Here is an 11,905-nt window from a genome sequence, read left to right as displayed (position 1 = left end):
CAAACACCAGCCACAGACACTCACTGGCTTTAAAGATTATTTCAGGAACTCACCATCATCGAAAACTCTACCAGAGCTTTGGATCAGGCCCCCTGTAAATTATTTTGCTGTGAGCATTTTACCAAGATTTTCCTTTCAGCGCTTCCCTGAAAAGATAATGACTAAGGAAGCCTGAAACAGCCATTTTAGAAAAGGAGCCTGAATTTTACTTGTGTCCACAAGTGATGGATGTATTTCTACAAAATAAGTAGAAAGTCTGTAAGAAAATGACATCTACTTTAATTTCAGAGTGTGTTCTCCCCAAAACAACTGAAATTCTCATTCTTGATGTTTTTAAAAACACAAAGCTTGTATACCAAGCTGAGCATTAATCCACTCTTACATCTCAAATGAACTCGATTTCACCATCCAGCCCAGAAGAGTTTTAATATTTAAGTCAAGAGCACTCAGTGCTTCAGCTGAACTGCAGTGCCAAGGGCCCTAACCCAGGCACGGTGTCTGTCCACAGCAGCTCTGCAGCACACATCAGCCTGCTGCACAGGGAGAGAGTGTTCCCTCAGAGTCCTGAAATCCTTCACAAACACTGGGCAACTCAACTCAGGTGCAGCCCTGTGAGTGTGGCTGTTTCCCTTGTGACTTCTCATCAGCATTTATCTTCCTTGTTGCTGTTCAAAGAAATAGTACTGAACGTATTAGATCAGATGAAGCTATTTTAAAAACACCTTATTTAAAAAACAGAGACTAACTTTTCTAAGCATCACACTAATTGACACTGAAAGTAAAATCAAACGGAAACAAGTTTTGCTCTTCCACTTTCTGCCATGTTTCATTCTTTGTAACTGCATTTTGCACAGTCAAATCTGACCTCAGGGAAAGCATAGTTTACATCAGAGTAGTCTGTATGAAATGTGGAGTTCACTTCATGAGAGATGACACTGATGCAAATTCAATAAAGAACACTTAGAACAGCATCTTCCATCAGAGTTCCTTTCAAATTCAGCCCAGAAGATCAGGACTCTACCCCTAGCCAACAGGCTCAGCTCTCTACTCTCACCTCATTTAACTTGTAGTTTAATGTTAAGGCCTATTTTTCAACACAAAAATTGACTGCAGCACGGCGAGTGAAGAGTGTCATGTGTTTCACTTCATTCCTTCTTCAGTAACTAAGAGTCAAATCCTCTGTCCTTTGTACATGCCACAGTAGCTGAAAAGATGACTCTTTTTTTTGGCAGTTCTCTCAACCAACTTAGCAGCTCAAAAAAGGCAATACTAATACCTGACTTCATTCAGAAACAAACACTAACAAGCAGGAGGAGCAAGTCTGCAGAAGATTACCTGTTGCAAAGGCTTTGCCACATCCAGGATGTTCACACTGGTATGGTCTGTCTCCTGTGTGAGACCTCTCATGCACCTATGGACATCCAACAGAGACTTAATGAGATGTTGTATCTGATTACTTCAGCACAGAAACGGTTCACTCTCAAAGTCAACATATTTTCTCTTCCTCTGGTTCACATTCAAGTGTCTGTTTAGATCAGTGATGAAACAATAATGAAACAGGGTAACAGTGGTTTCCCTAACACCCCCTAGAAGGTGTCTGATTCTCCCAGTCAGTTCTGCACAAACCATTTCTGTGTACACACGCAGAGCTGCCATCGTGCACCTGTGTTAAAGACAGTATGCAAACCTGCCTCAGAGCCCACCCTCTAGCTGATTTCTGACTCCACTCGGTGCTCCTCATCTATCTCATGAAGCCTCTACAGCAAGGACATCATTTAAAGCACCTGAGATAGCCCATGACTGTAAAATCAATAACATCTGACCAAGCAGCACCACTGCAACTGGCTCCCTGTTGATTTCTATTACTTTCAGCCACATAATCTTCTGAAACCAACCATGCCCTACCAAGCACCAATGCACACTCTGCATCTCATCACCTTAAGATGGTGAGCTGTTGTGTACAGCTTTCCACAGCCATCGTAATCACAGCGAAAGGCTTTCTCTCCACTCTGCTGCGACTTGGCAGACACTCTTGTTGTATGTCCTTGCAAGACAATCTTAAATTAAAAAGATAAAAATAATTTAAAAAAACCCCAAGCAACCCACACTGTAAAAAAACAACCACCAAAACAGATCAGAGAAGTCACACACTTTGTTTTGCTGTCAATCCATATCTGATTCTGACAGATTTCTTTGTCTCTTTGCTATGCCATGGTATTTCTTAGTCCTCAACACACAAACTTACAATAAATCACTAGAAATAAATTACTGAAAAGCATAAATTCTGATGAGAGAAACTGTAAGACATATTTACTTGTAGCTAGCCAATTTAAATTCTTGCATTAATGTGCCAAATAGCAAAGAAAAACAATTTAAAATCTAAGCACAGTGGTAAAATGAACAAATTAGCAGACGAAGAGTCTTGGATTACACCTAAGGCACTAGATCCTTTCCTAAGGGAGATTAGCCACAAATCAGACAACCTCCAAAGGGGAGGTCATGGAAAAGCCAAACAGTAATTAAATGCACTTAGAACAGGCACTTTCTGCAAATGAACTCTGCCTGCGATGCATGTATTTTGATCAAGCTGATCAGAGAGATCTGAGCTAGGTTCTACTCTGCTTTTGGCAGGACACAACAGAAGAATACACAGAATAGCTTCACGAGGCAAAGGTGACAAAGACCTCATAAGATTTTTATATTGCCTACAAAAAAGCAGAATCATATACCCTATTTGCATTATAAGCAGATGGGTATAACAGGTTTGAAAGGAAACAGTGTGTGTGATATCCATTTGGGCACACAGAGTCTGCTGTTTTCACATGTAGAAATCACAAAGAGGTTTTATGTTTCTTTCTTTGGTGAAACACCTAACTAACCACAGGCAAGTCTGAGTGCCTAGCAGTACATCTGTTCTGTGCTTCTGTCACCTGTGGGCTTAAAAACTTCATAAACACACACCTCTTTAATACTGCATCTATACAGGAGACTCTTATCCCAAGCAATATGCTATTGCACAACGAGTTACAAGTAGGCACCTACTTAAATCAAGATATGATTAACATTTTCATACATGATTGATCTTGGGGTCAGAATTTGAGACTGAGCCTCAATACCCTTAGAAATACCAGATCCTTTTCTGTTTGGCACATTTCCATATAGCACATATGTTGCTATACATGGGGAAGATAAAACAACCTCCAGATTCACTCTGCTTTGGGGCTGAGGCCAAAACCAACATGTTAGTGGATACTAGTTAGAAGGTAATTTTGCTTAATAGGTTTTTAAATCCAGGTAAAACCAAGATCTTATCGTACTCTTCCTTGAATTTTGCCTTTTGTCAGGGTTGTATCCCTACTGCAGCCTACAAGTGTACAAACCCTCTGAATTTCTTGATCTCATTTTCTGGAATGTAGTCTGGTGCACTGAACAGTGCAATGCACTAGCTGTTCCCTCCCACCACAGTCATGGCCACAGGCAAACGTGGAGTGGCTGCAGCCATAGATCCTGTGGGACCTGACTTGCAGTAGAGGAAGAGCAGAGAATCTGAGCCTCAGAGGTGAGCCTGTAATTCTGCCTTTCACTGATGATATATGTTATCTTGGAAAATATTTTTCCTCCTTGTCTAGTTCATTATTTCTTAAACTAAGCAACCAGGAAAAACAAGGCTTCTCTGACCAAACCTTCCTCAATGCAGTGACTGCCAGTTTTGATTGTCATCTGAACATATGAGGATATAGAGGTTTTGGTATTATTTTTCTTGTTGGTCATAACTGTTTGCAGCTCAGAATAAATTTTACTTTGTCTTTTCCTTTAATAAAATATACTATAATGTCAAATATCACTCTCCTTGCATAATTTGATGGATCCCAGAAAATAAAAAGCTTGGGACTTAAGTTGCATGTGTATTTTCTATTACCCTTTGAACATTTAAGTTAAACTTTTCACAGTAAGAAGGTTTTTTATATTTCTATATACTGTGAACAAGAATCCAGAAAATGAAATGGAAGTATTTTTCAGCTCCTTTAAGCATTCACTAGGAGTAACACTCTTATTCACTGATTCCTTATAAAACCTGCAGTAAAAGTCAGGGACCCTAACAGTGCAAGCGGAATCACAGCAAGTCATCAAAGGGAGAACAGTTCCAGACATGTCCTGGAATGGTCTCTCTGGAGCAGAAAATAACTAATTGAGACAGCATTCCTTCTGCTTTAAATACTATCAAAGATCAGTTCATTCCCTGAACGAGAACTTCTGACATACTGACATGCTTACTGACAAAAAGCTCAGGTCAGCTTGAAAAAAATTAAAAACCCAACATAATTTAAACTTACCTTTTAACAGAAAACAAACAGGAAACACTAAGTATTAAATCTTTTTCAAATCCAGTGAGAGGATCTTGTACAAAGTGAGATAATGCAATCTATCTGTACAGGTCTGAGACTAACACTCCTGCAGGGTAGCAGCAGACCTTAGCTCAGGGCTGCAGACTACCTGTGCTGCACCTTGCTGGGCAGTGATGACAGAGGAAATAAGAATACTGAATTATTTTGCACTGGGCTACATACCTGCATTTTTTTATCTTGTTCATTCTCACCTATCATTCCTGCACCACTGACACTGTCATTTCCATCAATAGACACCTGAAAAACACAGTTGAAGTGGGAAACATTCACAGGTTATTTTACTCATCCGAAACACAGCCAGTTCCCGAGGGTTTATTATTCCATGGCTCTCCAGCTCCCCCTTGAAACACGATCGTGACTAGGGTTAACACCACCACTCGCAGCACCTGCACTACACGACAGTCACAGTGAGCATGTCAAGGCTGTTTTACAAGGCAGAGAGTATGTTCAACTAACAGACTGACAAAAGTATTACAGTAATACACCTAACAATCCTGAGTTCTGACAAAACCCCCCAAACGTCTTTGACAATACAGATATATCCCTCACACCCCGTTAGGCAGAACTGACTTGTTTTGAACAGGACAACTCAACTCCTTTTTGAATCAAAATACCCAAGACAATGTGTTACATCTCAATTTGAACCAGTCAAATTACAACAACTAAGCAAGGACTTGTTTGTTGCTACAAAGGATTTTAAACACAGCCTACACGGAGGAGAAAGGTATTGCTGCTTTTCAAGGAGCTTATAAAAAATATTTGAAAGATAACATTACCATGTGATAGGTAATGTTAAATACACAGTTTTTTAAAAAAAATCCTAACTCTTCACATGCAGCAACTCAAACAACAGTATTTCTAGTCACTGTAGAAAAAAATAATTTAAAGTATACTTTGCATAGTTTTCCATTTCTTAATTACCTGTGTATTAAGCTCTTGGCATTCATTGTACTCAAGGCTGAGATTGATGCACCTAAATCTAGTGTAAGTGAATTTACTCTTCTCTAGCACAGCTTGGCAGAACCTGGTATGGTTCTGCCCTTTCTCCTGACAACACTGATGGTTGTGTAAAGAATCTTGCCCAAAGCATCAGCTGCCAACAGTTTGCTTGGAAACTAGAGAGGAACTTGTCCCATAAGAGGTTTGCAGACTGTACTATGTCTCTGAATTGGACTATCGTGAGCAGTTCTACTTTAGGGAACTTGGAGCTAAAACAGTGAAGAGGAAAGTGCCCAAGCAGAGGCAATGTTTAGATTATGAAGAGACTGAGAGTCTGAAAGCAGAGAAATCTCAGGTGGTGTATTTTAAAGGAAACAATAGCCATTTTGGAACCTTCTCCTGCAGAATTTTTAGAGGAGAGAGAACCTGCACGGAAAGGAGACTCAAATCACTTCATGCTGAACGTCCTGTTGTTGGCTGAAAAGGAACTGCTGACATGAAATCAAAACTTCACCAATGCCACTGGAAAGAAATGATCCAAACAGACTGTGTGTGCCTCTGTGGAGACATGCACAAATCCCAGGAACTGTACACTGCCAGCAGCTGCAAAGCTGCAGGAAAAAGCTTATGGAAGAAAAGTATGCTTTGTAACCTCTTCACAGTTCCATCACACATATATCTTCTGACCTATGCTCACCAAGAGCAATGATCCCTTTTTGCCTTGGTTGCTCTGGGAGGAAGGTGGCATTGACTCAGCCCAAAGTTAAGAGGACTTAAGAGTACTATTGTGCCTGAAGGAGGAGTGTGGGGCAATGAAAAGTGTACATGTTCCACCACTTCCAGTGAACTTCTATGTAGTCTTCTTGGATCTCTTTGTATGAACTCTCTTGCAGAGTCTCTACACTGGTCTTGGGCAGCCCCACTGATCTTTGCTGTTCCTGCCTGCTACACAGGACAGGGAAACAGAATCACCACTCTCCAAATCTGCCTTTAAATTATTCTTTGTCCTTTTAAGTTTTGAAAAGAAAACCTTAACAAAACAAAGGAACACTCAATTTTAAACCTCTCTTTTGCAGTATTTTGAGAATTCTGGACGGATTCCAAGGCAGATCTTTGAGTTCCTCCTAAAAGATTGTCCTAGATTTGAGAGAAATAATTAGTCTGCCCTCCATTAAAAACCTAAGAGCACCCATACTGAATCAGACTAAAGGCCAGACTAGTGCACCCTTTTGTATCCAAGAGCAGCTAGTAGCAGATGCTAGAGAATAGTAAACAAACAGGCCAAGCATGTGGTGACACATTCCGTGAAACCTTCTCCCAGCCTCCAAGCAATTTGTGGCTTATGAACTTCCTGAAACAAAAGTCACATGTTTCTACCTAATAGCCACGGATACATTTTTCTTGTATGAATTTATCTAATTACTCTTTGAATCCAGGAACACATTAGCACCCACAATATTCTACAAGCAGTGCCATAGCTTAACTCTGTGCTGTTTGAACAAGTATTCTTCTTGTTCTTGAACCTGCCACTTGAGAGTTTCATACCTGTCACTTGAGAGTTTCATCAGATGTTCCCCAGTTCTTACACTGGCACAGACAATGACAGGTCACTGCTCCTCTTTGTGCCACTTCAAATTTTATAAAATTCCACCCCATACTTGCCTGGTGTATTTAACTTCTTCCTGTGCCTATTACAGTGTGTCTACACCAGCTGCTATGAGAAGTGTACACTGCCTCCCTGTGAAGTGTACATGGACATGGAGTAGAATCACAAAATCACATTTCTCCTTTTAAGAGCAAGGCAGAGTTGTGACTACTGAGCTGCTACTTGCTTCTGTATGTGAACCAGGTGTAGTACTTGGAAACTCACTTCTACTGACTTCCCATAAGGGTTTGAACAGGAACTTTCAGAATAAAGTTCTGAGATAAAAGTTTAAAGAAAATACACAGAATTTCCCCTAAACATACACACAAATGCAGCACAGAAAACAAATCCACATTACAAAACACATTTTGAAATAAACAGGATAAAAATGCTTTTTTCTGCTTCTTCACCTTCTCAAAACAGAAACTGCTCAGAAACTGTGATTAATATAGCTGCTGGTTAAGAAGGGCAAAATGATGATTGATTCAGACCTAAGTGAAATAGTAACTGGAATGTGTAAAAGCTTGTGATAACCTTTCATGAAAAGGTAATGCAAGGTTAATTGAGCTGTGAAGGCATAGCCAAACACAACACAATTTTACTGGTTATCTGACAAATCTCAGTGACACCAGAGGACAGATTTTAAAATTTGTTGTACTCTGTTTTCCAGAGCAATACAAGCACTGATGATAATTATCCAGCAACTGGGACACTGCTCAACTGTAGAGTCACAGGAGTTGCATCACCCACTGCTGTACTTACATCATGCTTCACACAAGTCCAGTAAAGTGAACAACAGGAATTTTGGGCATCATACATTTTACTACTGAAGGTATGGATCAGAGTTTTTTCCAAACTCAGTAACTGTCTATCTGTCTGTTTTACACATCACACCATGTGTTGTCCTTGCCCACTACACCAGGCCATACTCTTCCCATTCAGGAAAAACAATAACCCAGCAAGTGGCTGAACAAGAACAATTTAAATTTGTCCTTCTTTGCAGACAGTGTCCTTTCAAGAGGCTCCTTTGCACTACTGTAATATGGAGAAGATTATTATTTAGCTGTCTAAATCACTTTCCAAATCAGTCTGACTCCAGTTCACTGTCCAATCTTTTCTGCTTTTTCTGCAGCACTGCCCACCGAAGCTGCTCGTGACAGTGAAGCACTGTCATGGCAGTTTGCTGTTCCCTGTTCTGAGAGTCTGAGACTCTCTTAGTTCGTTTTAATTCTGAGATGACACTGGCTTTTGGTGGCAGCGTGTCACGCTGCTGTCTGAAAGCAGCGTGGACACGGGTCAGTACCTTGGCTGCATACTGCTCCAGGGCAGTGATGGTGTCGGGGTCGATGGCCGCGTCCCCGGTGTGCAGCCCGGCCACGGTGCCGTCCGCCTGGATCGCCAGGATGGTGTCCGACGGCGGCACCTGCACCGCGTGGTGGATGTAGGCCGTGGTGCCATCCTCCAGCTGCACGGCCTGCAGGGCACTCTGGTCATAGCTGTCTGAGGGAGGGAGGCACACAGTTAGGGCACGTCCCGTGAGGAACTGCTGCTCTTCAGGAAATGGCTCCCGAAGGCAGAGACACGTAGGAAACACATGAGAAATACCACTTAAAACCACTTAAAACACTGCTATGAATAGCACTGGGGAAATGTTTCTCAGGACACCTCCCATAGTTTTATTTCTGCACTTACAGAACACAGATATGCTTTCCATTTCATAACAAAATGAAAATAATGTAACACGTGCCGGTGTCAATGCTTCAGACTTTAAAATTCGTAAATCTGATCATTTTACAAACAGAATAGTGCAAATATGCAAAAGAAACACATAACATCTAAGATGGCTTTTAAGGAAAAAGTTCTGTATTACATTCTCTCCTCATAGTATTGCTGATTGCAGAATGTAGTTGTCACACTGGCTTAAACAGACTCAAAATACATACTTGTTCACTTTCTCTAGAAAAGTGGTACTGTTTCCAAGACTAGTGTAATCATCTGCAGAAAGGTGAGTTATCATTTGGAATAAATACACTTGCATTCTTGGCTGTCAGCTGTCACATCTTCTGCCCTAATAGCTAATGGCAAAGTCATCAATGGTATGATATGGAAAGCTGAAGCCAATCTGTACATTCTTTGGCCCAAGAGGGATCGATGGATTGACTCTTCCCATTGTCATTCTCACCCGCAGTTATTGCCAAAGTCTGTACAAGGGCTTACATTCTCTACCAACATGACATATACTTACTTCAACATGATCCTGGGCTAAAAAAGATGAATTATGCTGGGTTGGATTTTAACTGTTATATGAGGCCCAAATAAACTGAACCAGTCTCATGTCACAAAGTCAAAGCAACAAGCAATGAACACTGGGAATCACACTATAGAACGTGACAGTTTTAAGAGAGTATCATATTTTATACTGCTGAAGTTGTGTTGAGCACTAATGTAATAGATCACACTTCAATCCCAAGGTACCTTTTGAGGTGTGATGAATGAATGCTGTAGTCCCATCCTCCAGCTGCACTGCTTGCCCATCCTCCAGGCGCAAACTGTCCCCTGCTCGGGAGAAAGAATCAACTATAGTTTTAAGAACTCATTACTTGGAAAGATTAAAAACTAAATACTTAGCATTGCAAAATACCTAAGAGATCTTCACGATTGTTTCCATTAACATAAGAAACCAGAGGATCGTAGAACCATACAGACCTGTAAGATCAAGGGGGATGAGCACTGCCCCTAGTGCTGCTGCCACACCCTGCTGCAGCCAGGCCCAGGTGCCCTTGGCCTCCTTGGCCACCTGTGCACACTGCTGGCTCAGCTGTGCTGTGCCACCAGCACTGCCAAGGCCTTTGGGACCAACACCTCTGTCCCCACTGCTCCCCAGCCTGGAGCTGCAGGGGCTGTGCCAAGGGCAGGACCAGCACTGAGCTGCACTGAATGCACCATTGCCTTCTTCAGCTATATGACTGTTAATTACTGAACATCACTACTTATCCCTAATACATTATTTTACAACACGTTTTTTCTATTATTGCACTTACTGCTCTTAGGCATAGGGACATGTTGAACATAAGCAGCAGAACCATCTTCCAGTTGAATCACTTGGCCATCCATTAGTTTGCCATCTGAAACATATAGAGTATTTGTAAGGATTCTAACTGTGTAACACATCACAATTTAAACACGAAGTTAATACTTTCTGGATTCAAATATAAACAAAACATCACCAAGAAGCAATGTCTGGTAAAGAGTAAGCACAGTGTGACTGTACAAGGTTTGAACATTCTGGGATTAAAAACGTGATGTCCTGTCTGCTAGGTAGAATGTTGATATTTGGATTTGAAGGGTAAAGATCACTTCACCTCTGTTTGACTTATGTTCTGAATTTGATTTTTGTATCTTACTGGTAGCAGAAATACATATTTATTTTATAAACTGGAATTTTATAACTGGAATTGGAACTTCATAAAGACTGTACAGATTTTGCCTGACTTTACAGTCACAGGGGTTTACAATCCAAAGACAGTGTTGAAAGGGGAATACCACTTCAATACCCATCAGCTCGGGGTCCTTCACCTACCTTTAGAATTGTGCTGTATGTAAGCAGTGGAGCCATCAGCAAGGGTAACTGCTTGCAAGCTCACGCCTTCCATGTTTTCTAAGTTGTCACCATCTAGCAAGGAAAAAGGTTCACATTCACTACAACCAGCATCAAACCCCAGAGATCTCAGTTTGAAGATCTCCATAAATCATTACATCCTCTTAAAGCATATTGATTTCAGAAATTATAACAGCAAGCAGTTCTTATTTGCTTTGTGGTTTTTGAACCTTGAACACACATTGGGGTTGGATGCTCAAGATTTTGCTCTGTAAACATTACAGCTAAAATGTTATTTTCCTTAACTAAAGAAACTACAATGTCACTGAATAAGTAACTACAAAGCTAAGGTTTTAGGAGAACTATTAATTAGGGCATGGGAGTTAACAATGAAATAATGATATACGCTTGTACTGATAAGTGGGTTTTGTGCAACACTACCTGAGACTGATACACACAAACCATTGACAGGAAAACACAGATTTAGGAAAAGGTTTGCAATCTTGTGAAAGCATAACAAAGCTGTCAGGAAACACCAAGTTCAAGCCAATCTCAGGTCATTAATCTACTTTAAAACTCAACCTGTTTAACACATACTTAGGTATAAACTCAAGTTACAAAGCATAAACCAGTAAGACTATAGTGAGAATAAAGTCAGATTTGATATTTTGTATTTTGGCACATTTGCACTTCTATTATCTTGGTCAATTAGGATAATTAAGAGATGATTTCCTTTCAGAATTAGTGAATTTAATCTATCTCAATTAATTTGTTAGATTCTTCATTTAGAATACACCACATGAATTTTAGTGTTTAGTGTTTTATCTGAGTTTCAAAGAGAAAGACACAATAATATAGAGATATTTTAACCTGAAGGTTCACCTTGCACAGCTACAGCTTCTGTCAGACACAGAGTCACATGCTGGGCCTCCATTCCTCCTCCAGAAAATTCAGTCATTCCCTGAGAGTCTCGATTTATCTGAGCTAATAACATTGTCTACCTAGAAAGAAAGTATTCACAAAACAGAAAATTTAAATAACAGAACCAGAACTAGCTAATCCCAGTTTAGTGTGACTTTTATACAGCCAATACAAATATTTTTGTGCTGTGTTTTGCATAAAGAAGATGCAAAGAATTACTGACTTACCTGGAAAATACTTCAGAGGAATAAAAGTTGTCTGAAATAGTTGAGTATTACTACCTCAACTAACTAAGCTGTTAAGGATTTCAGGTAGCAGTTACTAAATTAAAGTGCCTCCAGTTAAATATGAATGATTTGACCAATGTGTAGAGAATAATGGTGGCACTGACAGGAT

The 11,905-nt window shown here is 40.3% G+C and overlaps 1 protein-coding gene across 3 annotated transcripts in view; it reads right to left on the bottom strand.

Annotated features, from left to right (window-relative positions):
• Nucleotides 1–11,596, bottom strand: part of ZNF143 (zinc finger protein 143) — a 23,610-nt gene extending 12,014 nt beyond the window's left edge. Inside the window, exons 1-8 of one of the 3 annotated variants that reach the window (XM_009071370.1) lie at nucleotides 11,471–11,596; nucleotides 10,571–10,663; nucleotides 10,032–10,115; nucleotides 9,466–9,546; nucleotides 8,294–8,490; nucleotides 4,569–4,643; nucleotides 1,938–2,057; nucleotides 1,336–1,411 (exon numbers count right to left, since the gene is read on the bottom strand). In XM_009071370.1, coding sequence (XP_009069618.1) covers nucleotides 1,336–1,411; nucleotides 1,938–2,057; nucleotides 4,569–4,643; nucleotides 8,294–8,490; nucleotides 9,466–9,546; nucleotides 10,032–10,115; nucleotides 10,571–10,663; nucleotides 11,471–11,582 — 838 coding nt within the window. In that variant the 5' untranslated portion in view covers nucleotides 11,583–11,596. Of the gene's footprint in view, nucleotides 1–1,335; nucleotides 1,412–1,937; nucleotides 2,058–4,568; nucleotides 4,644–8,293; nucleotides 8,491–9,465; nucleotides 9,550–10,031; nucleotides 10,116–10,570; nucleotides 10,664–11,470 lie in introns of all 3 variants that reach the window. The other 2 variants (XM_009071369.1, XM_009071372.1) reach the window with 2 other exon arrangements.
• Between the last annotated feature and the right edge of the window lie 309 nt (nucleotides 11,597–11,905).

This window comes from Acanthisitta chloris, unplaced genomic scaffold (assembly GCF_000695815.1).
Source record: "Acanthisitta chloris isolate BGI_N310 unplaced genomic scaffold, ASM69581v1 scaffold18723, whole genome shotgun sequence".
In the NCBI taxonomy this organism is placed as follows: domain Eukaryota; kingdom Metazoa; phylum Chordata; class Aves; order Passeriformes; family Acanthisittidae; genus Acanthisitta; species Acanthisitta chloris.
The sequence above is the reverse complement of the archived record's forward strand: the minus strand, read 5'-3'. Positions and strand labels throughout refer to the sequence as shown.